At 39.1% G+C, this 12,049-nt stretch overlaps 1 protein-coding gene across 1 annotated transcript; it reads right to left on the bottom strand.

The window, feature by feature from the left end:
• Positions 1–1,960: 1,960 nt before the first annotated feature.
• On the bottom strand, positions 1,961–9,025 carry bmt2 (base methyltransferase of 25S rRNA 2 homolog). Its single transcript, XM_041039140.1, has 5 exons — positions 8,778–9,025; positions 6,085–6,226; positions 5,791–5,919; positions 4,758–4,872; positions 1,961–4,494 (listed from the first exon to the last, which is right to left on the bottom strand). Exons 1-5 carry the CDS (start codon positions 8,935–8,937, stop codon positions 3,862–3,864), a joined length of 1,179 nt encoding a protein of 392 aa, XP_040895074.1. The 5' UTR covers positions 8,938–9,025; the 3' UTR covers positions 1,961–3,861.
• Positions 9,026–12,049: the final 3,024 nt, after the last annotated feature.

The following is a 12,049-nucleotide window of genomic DNA, read 5'->3' as shown; positions in this document are numbered from 1 at the left end:
AAAAAATTTTGACTTTTTTTGGCCGATTTTGACTCCTTACTATACTATGACGTTTTTTATGACATTTTGAGGTCCAAAAAAATTTTGACTTTTTTTGGCCGAAAAAAGCGCCTTACTATACTATGACGTTTTTTATGACATTTTGAGGTCCAAAAAATTTTTGACTTTTTTTGGCAGATTTTGACGCCTTACTATACTATGACGTTTTTTATGACATTTTGAGGTCCAAAAAAATTTTGACTTTTTTTGGCCGATTTTGACGCCTTACTATACTATGACGTTTTTTATGACATTTTGAGGTCCAAAAAAATTGACTTTTTTTGTCCGAAAAAAAGGCCTTACTATACTATGACGTTTTTTATGACATTTTGAGGTCCAAAAAAATTTTGACTTCTTTTGGCCGATTTTGACGCCTTACTATACTATGACCTTTTTTATGACATTTTGAGGTCCAAAAAAATTTTGACTTTTTTTGGCCGATTTTGACGCCTTACTATACTATGACGTTTTTTATGACATTTTGAGGTCCAAAAAAATTTTGACTTTTTTTGGCCGAAAAAAGCGCCTTACTATACTATGACGTTTTTTTATGACATTTTGAGGTCCAAAAAAATTTTGACTTTTTTTGGCCGAAAAAAGCGCCTTACTATACTATGACGTTTTTTATGACATTTTGAGGTCCCAAAAAATTTTGACTTTTTTTGGCCGATTTTGACGCCTTACTATACTATGACGTTTTTTATGACATTTTGAGGTCCAAAAAAATTTTGACGTTTTTTACATTTTGAGGTCCTATAAAAATATGACTTTTTTTGGCCGATTATGAAGTCTTACTATATTATGACGTTTTTTATGACATTTTGAGGTCCAAAAAAATTTTGACTTTTTTTGGCCGATTTTGACGCCTTACTATACTATGACGTTTTTATGACATTTTGAGGTCCAAAAAAATTTTGACTTTTTTTGTCCTTTTTTGACGTCTTACTAAACTATGACGTTTTTTGGCCGATTTTGAAGCCTTACTAATGTACGACCTTTTTTTGCCGATTTTGAAGCCTTACTATACTATGACCTTTTTCATGACATTTTGAGGCCATTCTAAAGTATGACTTTTTTTGGCCAATTTTGAAGTCTTACTATACTATGATCTTTTTTATCAGGGCCCGAAATTTGTGCAAAGCGGTGTGAGGGCCCGCCCATCACTGCTTGCAGCTTTAATTTTTGCTTGAAATTAACAGAGCTCAGTTAAAACACAAAAAATTGCCATAAAGAGACAGAAAGCAACCACAAAGAGACACAAAATCACCATAAAAAGACAGCAAAAGACCAGAAAACCATGACACAACTCTGAAGACACACAAAACGACCAAACAAAAAAAAAGACAAAAACAAAACACAAAGTGACCATATAACAACCAAAAAGAGATGACATTAAAGACACAAAAACTGACTAAAAAGAGAAAAAAAATGACTACAAAGAGAAGTAAAACAGACATCCAACTTCCAAACAACTGCATCACTTGTCTGTGCCCAGGGCAGATTCAGACGGTTGGCTGACCTAGATGTTTCTTTTTTTTTGGTTGTTTTTTTAACGGTCAAGAGTAAACTTTTTTTGGGTATAAACTTGTTTGGGTATCAACTGAACAAAACTGAAAAAACAGGCCTCTAACTGTCATGTGATGAGCCATGTGACATACCCTGTGTGTCCACAATTCCTTACAGGTTAGGCATAATACGTGTAACCAATATCCAATGCATAATGTACAGTACTTCAACATAAAGTAATCCTAATGAAGTAATCCTGCCTCATGATTTGTGCAGGCCCCTGCTTTAATCATGTTTTCAGTCTCTACTGGTGTTGAATATTTTCAGTGCATTAAAAAAACCTGCAAAACAATCAATACACAATCAAAAAAAAAAAAAAAAAAAAAAAAAAAAAACTCACACAGACACTTTACATTTACATTCATTTATAAAAGAGAAATACAACCATACTATAAGCACACGTTGTTCTGCATTGTTGAAAATGTTGATAATGAAGATGAAACATTTCATGCAAATGGGCCAAAAGAAACATTGGAAGACAAATGCACCAGTCACAAAACACGCTGCTTCAGAGCCTGACTATGTATGGTACTCTTAATTTTTTTTTTCCTGTTTAAACAGAGGAGATATCAGAAAAGATGTGCATTACTGGAAAATGATATGGGAATGGCAACAACACACTGCATTATATCAACACTAAAATGTTTCTTGTTAACCATTAATATAACAAAGGAGAACTGGCTAGTTTGTATGTATGTACTGTTAGGCCAAAGAAGCTTGGTATTGTTTGTTACATGGTATGAATTTCATTTTCTCCAGGGGCATGAAAGTCTGCTTGCAACATAAATGTGAACGAAGAAGGCACCTTAGACTTATTGGTATCATGTTATGGGCCCATCATATTGGTTGTAAAACTGTCATCATAGGAAAATAATTACATTTTGTGACACCCTTTGGGATCAATGATAAAGTGCCACAGACAAAGCACACATCCACGTAAATTCATTCCGTCATTCACACTGACCACAGCCACACATTTGACCTGTCCAGGGACAGGCAGGAACACACACTAACATTTCACCTGGTAGTGTCTTTAGTTAAAACCTCCCCCTGTGAGATACAGTACCTTCAGATCTGGTCTTGCTTACTATTGCTAAAATCTACAGTATCTCACCTGTTTCAGAGGTTCTGCATGACAAAATAGTAAATTAGTGCAAATCTCTTCTGCTGAGGTGAATTTTCTGACTGTGAGGAACTCAGATCTGGATATTTTTGGAGGCAGAATACTTACTGTATTTTCACATCAAAGTTACAAAATTGTGTCAAAGGATACTGGTGCTGTAAAGTTCATTTGATATGGGTCACTGACTTGCAGTGTTGTACTATTTCTCTGCTTGAGAATAAAAAAAATGTATTGGAAATCTAACAGGAAATTATTCATTATTAATGTTTGTGAGCACAACAAGAGAATGAAAAAAAGTGTAATACCTACTTTCGCACCTTGTTACACAATGTAAACACAGTTACAGTTTCACATTAGTAAACCTAGTAATACTCCTACCATATGGTTCTGAAAATGTTTCAAATGCTACAAATACCACTTTCTTGTAAAAGATACACAAATCATTCAAGGGATGCCAGGTTAAAATGGCATTGCCACACTTTACACTGGACAACACCAATGTTTTGACTGTTGAGAATATATATTTCAAAACAATGAACTTTTTTTTTCATCTTGGAAAACTAAATGCACAACAAGAATTTTCAGAAGGTCTAGCTGCATGACTGTGACAGAAGCAAGTGTACCAAGTCCAGTCGTTCCACCTCAACCTCTCCAGTGCAATCAAACTCCTATCAGACTGCTCAGGGGCTGTATTTGGCTTTTATACTAAGCAGTCTGCCACACTAGCTTATTCAAACAGAGACTGAGTACAAAATGTAGACAAGCTGAATTTTTGTTATTGAGAGCTGATTGGAAGATGGGATGAAAATCAAGGAGCAGGGAGTTAAGATATCTTAAGGGCATTCACTTTCCAACTCTTAAAAAACCTAGCTATTTATCAAAATATATCCATCTTAATGTGTGTGTGTGTGTGTGTGTGTGTGCGTGCGCGTGTGTGTGTGCGCGCACTCTCAGAGGAGAGTGGATATGAGAAAATCTGTAAACTTCTCTCTTTCACACTGTGCAAACTGCATTGTTTTGGGGAGAGGGAGGAGAAGCTGGAGAAGAATGCAGCAGGTTAAATTTGGCAGCGCAGCAGTTGAAGGGGAGGTGATATTTCTGGAAGGGGGGCGGGGGTAGGTAGCTGGTTTAGCCTAGCTCTGAAGCAGGATGGGGTCCTCTAGCTCATGGAAGCCAGGCACCGAGCTGCTCTGGCTCTCCCCAGAATCTGAATCATAGGGCGTGTCTGGTAGCTCTGTGAAGCCCCAAGCCAGCTGCTCATCCTCAAACTCGGAGCGCACCTGTACGGGCACATCGGCAAAGTCTTCCTCCTCATTGGAGTGGAAGTCCTGAGGGATGTAGAGCATCTCGGGGTAGTTGCGCGACACCAGGTCACTGGTGGTGGCCAGAGACACCTTTCGGAAGGCGATGAGATGCATGTGGGAATACTTGACGTATTTGTAGCGCTTGAAGCCCAGTGACTCCACTGCGACCCGCCAGCTACGCATCATGAGAGCGTGGCGGTTTTGGTGGGACGAATCAGGTGTGATGATGAGCAGCAGGCCGTGCAGCTCCAACAGCTCGTGAGCCTTCTTGCAGCAGATCCAGCGCTGGTATGGCGAGGGGAAGTAAGAGAGGAGCAGCGAGAAGACCACTACGTGGAAAAGTTGAGCAGGCAGAGCATCGATGGGGTTGTGGAGGTGGCGCAGGAAGGCCTCTACTGCATCACCTGCCAGCTGCAGAGGCTGCTGGAGCTGAAGGTTGAGGAAGTCACACTTGTACACACTCTGAAGGAGAGGAAAGGTGGAATGTGATCTTTTAAACCTATTACCACTGTCACTCCACTCATTTAGTTTCACAACTTGCAGCTGCATAGTGTGCAACTCTTTTTGTTCTGCTTTCTGCTGAATGTGCTCACATAGGCTGCCTAACCACAACACTGATATCCCTGCATGAGTCATTTCTGGTGTTGCCTTTGCTTTGTAATGCCAGCTCTAAGACACACAGCAGTTGCCAACAAAAAGCGAACAGAACAAATAAGCACTCATACCTCAACTGCAGGCACTATGTCAATACCAACTGTAAGGAATTCATCGAACTTCAAGAAAGGGTTGAAGCAGCTTCCCACGTCAAGAAGACGCATTTTTCCCAGCTGGGAGATTGAGCTGCAACACAAATGTGGAAGAAGTGTCAACTGCAGCAAAACTTCCCTGCACACAATATGCTCAACTGTTAGTACATATTTTTAAAAAGTAGCGTATTGGCAAACAAACATGTAATTTTTTGTTGATGATGATGAATATTAAATGCAAGGGCTAATTAAATTTCTGTCTGCTACATGTTACAGAAGGTGTGTTTTAAAGAAATTATGAGAAAATATAGACGCTGAGGGTCAGTCACATGTTGGTGTCGACAGAACTGGAGACACTTTTTTTTATGTGAAGGAGAAAACCTCAATTTCAATCATCAGAAATAATGCTGACAGAATCATTTTACAATTAGTGACAACGCATTAATGCAGACACACTTTTACAAAGCATTTAAAAACTATAAATGGTATAAATGATAAATGTTTTTGCTTCTGTGTTCCACAGTCGATAATGATGCTGACTGATCTGTGAGTCATTCTATCCAACACTGTCTGGGCTTCTACTTACAAATCACTTAAAACACTGAATTGCAGTGTTTTAAGAGGCATTTAAAACTTAAATGCCAAATAAATAAAGGCTTTTAACATAACTAATATACTTTTTTAACTGCGCTGCCAAAGAGTGCACAAAAAAAATGTTATCTTTTCTGTTTACATGACTGAATATTTTCTTGCTACCCAACTGAGGTAGGGATGATCTTTAGATCAAACTTTAATGGCAAATAATAGCCCTAATAATGATTTAATATAAGATAGATGCTACTATAGAACAATTAAGTCTGTTAATTTCTTGCATACTGACTGCAAGAACAGCATACTATAAAGATTAGTATGCAGTGGATACTTTTTACAGTTAGTATGTAACTGGGACATAAATTCTAGTATCCACATTTATGGTAGATAAATAAATATATATACTGGTAGTATAACTTACCTGGGGATGGTGCTGTATGGTTGGGCACTTACAGATGCTGCAGTAAGACCCATGGCAAGCGTGGCACTTTTTTCATCCTTTTCTAACATTCTTTTCATCCCGCCATCCAAAAAATATTCCTGACAGACACTGCGGAAGTTGAATCAAAACATCCCTTAGACCTTATGGTGATAGTAAGAGTGACTTGTCATATAAACATGTCCTATAAACATGCCCTATATTTGTCTTATTTCACTGTCATGAGGTCTAAACTGCAGATGAAAGACACTGGAGGACATCTGAAGTCAACCGTACCTGCGGCACCATTCGATGCGTCCCTCTCCTTCGCAGTTTTTGGTCCAGTGGTTGTCTGCAAGATTCTTCATGGCCAGGGCATACTCACTCAATGTCTGCTCATCCTCACAGTGCTCACGCCAGATCTTATCGAAGTCACCCACTGAGGGGAAACATAAAAAAAAGAAAAATCAGGACAGAACTAACAAACATGTCTATCCACAGCAAGGAGCAAACATTCACAACCTACTTGCCAACTTTACTTCAATAAACTTGGCACCAAAACATGACTGTACTCCTCTGAAAAAACCTGCTGAAAAACCTCAGCCCTCCCCATTTACTGCTACATTGCCTTCTGTCGTATCTGCCAGCACAGACGCGAATCTGTTTCTGTAAAAGTCAACCTCAAATAACCATTTCACAGTAATAATAATGTGCACAAAAATTCCCTTCAGCACATCTTCACAGCTGCTCAGAAGTTTACAGCCTGTTGCATAGGCAAACACGCTGATAAGGGAGAAATCCCATGACCACAAGGAAAAACTCTATCAAATCTGCAGAAATGAAAGGACAACAAGAGGAGTGGTGGTAAACAGCGGTGCTCTGAAAGCATGACCATTGTGATTCAATGCCAAGCCTCCCAGATCATGCTTTACTTATTAACCAATCATGAGGTCTGCAACAGGACGACTCCTCTGTGCTGTTCTAGTCTCCAAAACAAGCAATTAGTCTCTACTATTCTGAGTATTTTCTGACATGCTTTATTCAAAACATCACCTGATCCAACATAGATTTAAAGCATTGCAATCATGCTTACATAGCGTTTCTAAGGTGGAAAAGTAAGGCAGAGCCTAAATGAATAACAGCAAAACCTCACTTCTTCAGTCATTGTTTACTGCACAACTGATAGTAGAGAATGTTGCCCCATTTTCTACAACTCCAAAAATATTACTGGAACTCCCCTTTTTTCTGCCGTTCACTTTGAGATTTGAGAGCAGTGAAACGGTCAAACGCATGGTTTTAATTCAGAGGCAGTCATATGAAACAAACCAGTCAGGCATTCAAGCAGGTGACAACCTAAATCATGATGTATGTGACTTTTATACTTGCTGAGTCAAATAAATGCTACGGTCTAAAAACTGTTGCGCTGTTGTTCTGCTACAGTTACAAGGCAAAGACGAAGCAATTCAAAGTTTTCTTTTCTAAAGATAAAGATTCTGCACCTAACGTGAATTTGCCTGTTTGTGCTCCCCTCCTACGCAGTCTTCAGTAGGATGATACATTTCCTCAGAAAAGAGAAAATGAGACAGAGCAATAACAACATAAAGCCTCTGTGTGGGTAGGCACCGTGGCAAGTTTTTGAATCCAGGGCACTGGAATAAACCCCTCTGTCAGTGCCGTAAAGTGAAATGTCAATTTCTTCTTTCTTCTGAAGACACTGAGCACTCTCAAGCTCAGATGTCATCCGTCAGAACTGATGTATTATGAAAGGGTTTTTCCAAACTTCCCATTTTACATGCTCTTATCCAGACTGACTCATATTAGGAAACAAGACAGAGGTTTTAGCTCTCAGGACCTACAGCTGCTGAAGAACATGCACTCTTGTGGAATCTTATGGAAATCCAACCCTGATACAATCTGATAAAGAGTAAAAACTTCTCAGGTGATACTTTCTCCACCTGCCTCTTACAGGTCGTGTCAAAAATGACTCTTTTGGACATGAACAGCTGATTTACCTTTTATAAGCATGTGCAAACCTTTTGCTAACATGGTGCAAAAGGAATAGCATGGGACTGCAGCAGATAGGGTTGGGAAATATTACGTTATATACTGTGATGTAGCAGACATTTGTCAACCAAAAGAGATTTTAATCTCTTTAGTCATATTTGGGTATTGTGGGCAATGCTGCAAACCAATAAACAAGAGTGCTATAAGGATGCAAAATTGGATTGACAGGATTTGTGCCTCAACGTGAGGCGCCTAGATTAGCCAGGTATTTGATTCAGTGGATTAAACAAACAGTGATTTTGTCTGAGAGGTTTCTCAGATTTTCCACTAATTATCCTGTGTTATGATATCTAAGCCACACTGCTCTCTGTCCACCCCTAGCAGCCCACCAAAACCTACTCAACATCTTATGTAAGGAATATTAACTTGTATTAACTTGATTTATTAACTTATTTTGGAGACGTTGACCGGTTCTGAATAACAGCAGTGCTCAGAAATAAAGCTAATCTGGTTGTAAAAGTGGCCCCAAATGTTTGTTCAGTCCACAGAGTTATCGTTTATTGGCAATAGAGAGGCAATAGAAAGCCATTCATTGTCAACAGACAGGCTCTGTTAGAGTTTCTCTTTAGTAAGCTATAAAAGGTCTCGGTTGTCAGTTCACCGATTGTGAAAGAGAGATAACACATGTTTACAGCACAGGCATAAGATTACAAACAGCAGCAACATTTGCAGTGTGTAATGTTAATGTTAAGCAGCTTTAAAGGCCTTGCTTGCTGAATGCAACGTTCACAGTTGTCGACTGCTGCCTTCTTCCACGGCAGCCAACCGGCCGCAAAACAACAACGACAGCGAGCAGAAGGAGTTATGTTTACTGACATAACCGTCAACGGAAAGGATTTAATTTAGTATATTTGAGCTAACGCTGAATGTTAGCCACTCGGCTGCAGGGCCACAGACAGATAGAGGGGCCCACTCAGGCTGCTTACCCTCTCTGTATTTCCTACGCAGTTTTCTGTGGACGTTTTTGACGACCCCTGACAACTTCTCCTGCTCATTCCTGCACGGTGCTTCTTCAGGGATCGGCACGTAGAACAGCTCCGAGTGGCTTTCCGTCTCCCCTGTCTCGACATTGTCCCTGGGGTCCATAGCACCGCACCGCCGATGCTGCCTCCGCCAGTTGCTTCCCCTTTCTCCAAGCTGCAACCCGACCGGCGAACCGGTGCACCGGCCAACAACACGCAAGCTCATTGGTGGACTTTGACAGCCATGCGGCAGAACTGACAGCCCGACGTCCAATCACAGGCCTGGAAACGTACCTGGGCTTGAGTGCGCACTGTGCAGCGTTTACGTTCATCTTGTAAATCCCACAACTCCTAAAGTTGTCTCAACACATAAGAACATGACGGAAAATGTGTTTTTTTTATTCATTAATAATGTAAATGCTACTCATTTGCTTTGTTTATTTTTTCTCCCACATCTGTACACACACACACACACATACACACACACACACACACGACGCCTATTTACAATTTTGTATCTCGTTATTTTTTATCATTTATACATATACATACATATACACTGGATATGTACACGCATTTTCTTAAATTTTAAGTTTATTTGAAAAAGAAAAAAATAAGAACCCAAATAAACAGAACATGCAATGGAACAACATACCTACATTTCTTTTGTTCATAAGATAAAATAATTATTTATTTATTTCAACACCTATGCCACTATTTTAATTTCACTAATTCAAGGCCTTTGTATTCATAACTCACTATAAACAGCATATGTTACCACTTAATCTGTCTACAGAAAGTAGACAATAGTCCAAAAACATGCTCATATAAGTGATTTGGCACAGATACTGCAACATAGAAAATACATTTGGCTAACTGCCTCAGCAAGTGAGATAATCTGATCAGGTCCAAATATGGGACATAGTCTGCACAACAGATTTGAGAGAGTGTGACTGGAAGTGAACATGATGTTTTGTCTTGTGAAGGGGGGATAATGTGCAGAGAGACCCTTGGAAAGCCTCAATAAGTAATGCTGTGATTAGCATGGGGTTGGTGCAGATTATTCAGGTGCATGAGGTATCCTGAATCTTGGAAGAGGGAACGCAGTAATTTTAAAACACCCTAAGCAATTCAAACCATGTACAAGAGCAAAAACAGTCAAAGATTATTTTGAATTAGGAAACAAAAGGATTTCAACATAAGATAAAAAGTGAATATCAGCCTGATGGAGAGCATATTATTCTGTTATGGGAACCAGACTGTGGCTGATATAAACGAGCTACTGTCATCAAAATAGCCTGAAAAAATGGCTGGCAACAAAATTATTAAATACTTCACATAACACTACTATTTAAAGGAAAACTTTATCCATTAACAACACTGAACACCCAATTTAAGTAACTGTGTATATTGTGTTGCCCGATGGGCTCCGGTGTTATTTACCTGGTGTGGACCCCCAACTAAAATGATGAATACTTTTCCCACTCGACATTCTAGTTGGGTGACAATGTTGATGTGTACATCTTAGTCTACATTTGTCAAAAAGAATAAGACCGACAGGGCTGAGTGTAAAGTTCTGTTGTTAGAGAAGTGAAAATGTGATAATTTGCTAAACATAAATTAATTTTCATTAATTTAATTTAAAATTGATTTAATTTAATTTAATTTTCATCTTCTACACTGCTTCTGTCCTGACTGAAAAGTTGAATTCAGTGTGAAATAAGGACACGTGTAGTTGTATCAAAAGCTCTGTTATCCAGACTATAGTTATAAATTCTTTTAAGTCCCTTGACAGAACACAACTACTCCCCTCTCCCAAAAATAACACATAGCACATGATGGCTACTGCACTGTTTATTTGGCTGCAGATATGCGTGCTTGTTTCACTGTGATACTGTCTTGGATGGGATGTAATTACCTCATAAAACTACTGTATTCCACTGTTTGTGGATATTAACGGACAATCATCATGTGAGCTCTCACGCAAAGGCTACAAGTCGTAAACAGGAAAAGAAATGAGACAGGCCTACTGAATTATAATTTATGCAACTGTTTTTCACTGTAGTTTGTATGTTTTCATTGTATTAATTTGAATTTTGCCATTTACAGTGTAGTCACATAGTCACAGTACATTTGATTTATCACTGCACTCGAGTAATAAAAAGAGATCAGACAGGCATCTGTTAGTGAGGAAGTTAAGACAGCTTGCTGACTGCAGTCTGTAGTAGCCAATAAACACTGTGGTCATAACCAGAATGCACAGTCTAATAGGTGCAGGGGTCAGCCAAAATTCTCTGATGATACGTGGCCAAAATAAGCTCCACCTGCACAGCTAATAAAAATAAGTAACTGCTGCTCTCAGGGGTTTTGTTGCAAGGCCAACACCTATCAGTGATTTCATGTTTAAAAGTCCACATAACCATACTGGCAGAAGAAGTTTGTTTGTCTGGTTCTGATCATTCTCCTCTTTAACACATCATGGTCTTATTTAGAAGACAGAAAGACCAGGCTGCATGAGTTGAACTGCAGAACTTAAGTAACAGATTTTCAATTTATGGGAAAAAAAGGACACTTGCAGAAAAGTGTTGGGCATAAAACCCTGCCCCTGGCCATATTTGGTATTTGGAACAGATACATAAGCCTGTACCCCTATGTATATGCAACTTGTCAAAAATGTTGCTGTGTTTCTTTGAGAGTTTAAAAATGTTCTTCTGGCAAAAGCGAGAGGTAATCCTCACAGCGGGCTGCCCTGGAATCCCCTGGCGAGTAGATTACTGCAGCTGTGTTCAGCTCAAAACACAGCTAAAAGCCAGAGTTCAAACAGGGAACAGGAACTACGTGCTAAATCTACAAGTGACTTGATTTGACTCTCAGTTCATTTATTCTGAGACAAAATGATTCAACTACTGTCAGAAGAGTGCTCTGCTTTGCTAGATTTATTGTTGTGGACAGCATGTCGGACATGCACATGGACTTTACTCAAGGTTTGTCCTCTATTTCGAACAACATCTTGGAAAGAAGCCTGTTATTCTTTCCCAGAGAAAGATAAGAGAAGAGGGATAGAAAAAGATGTAATAATTCAAAATAACTATTTCCTTCTTTCTTGTCCCAGGAGCTGGTTGTTCACGTATAAATATTGACCTTCAGACTGCACTTTGAAAACCCTGAATGGTATGAAAGTGCAGGTTAGCAGTCGTGTTCTTCAGCTTGATGCCAAACATATTTTAAAACCAATA

This window comes from Toxotes jaculatrix, chromosome 5 (assembly GCF_017976425.1).
Source record: "Toxotes jaculatrix isolate fToxJac2 chromosome 5, fToxJac2.pri, whole genome shotgun sequence".
Lineage (NCBI taxonomy): Eukaryota > Metazoa > Chordata > Actinopteri > Toxotidae > Toxotes > Toxotes jaculatrix.
Note: the sequence above shows the minus strand (reverse complement) of the source record. Positions and strands in the feature narration are given on the sequence as shown.

Excerpts from the sequence above, each read along its gene's own strand:
- bmt2 (XM_041039140.1), bottom strand. The coding sequence starts at position 8,937 with ATGGACCCCAGGGACAATGTCGAGACAGGGGAGACGGAAAGCCACTCG. Across the intron at positions 6,227-8,777 it reads GCGTAGGAAATACAGAGAGG|TGGGTGACTTCGATAAGATC; the intron begins GTAAGCAGCCTG and ends GTTTCCCCTCAG. Across the intron at positions 5,920-6,084 it reads CGCATCGAATGGTGCCGCAG|TGTCTGTCAGGAATATTTTT; the intron begins GTACGGTTGACT and ends CAACTTCCGCAG.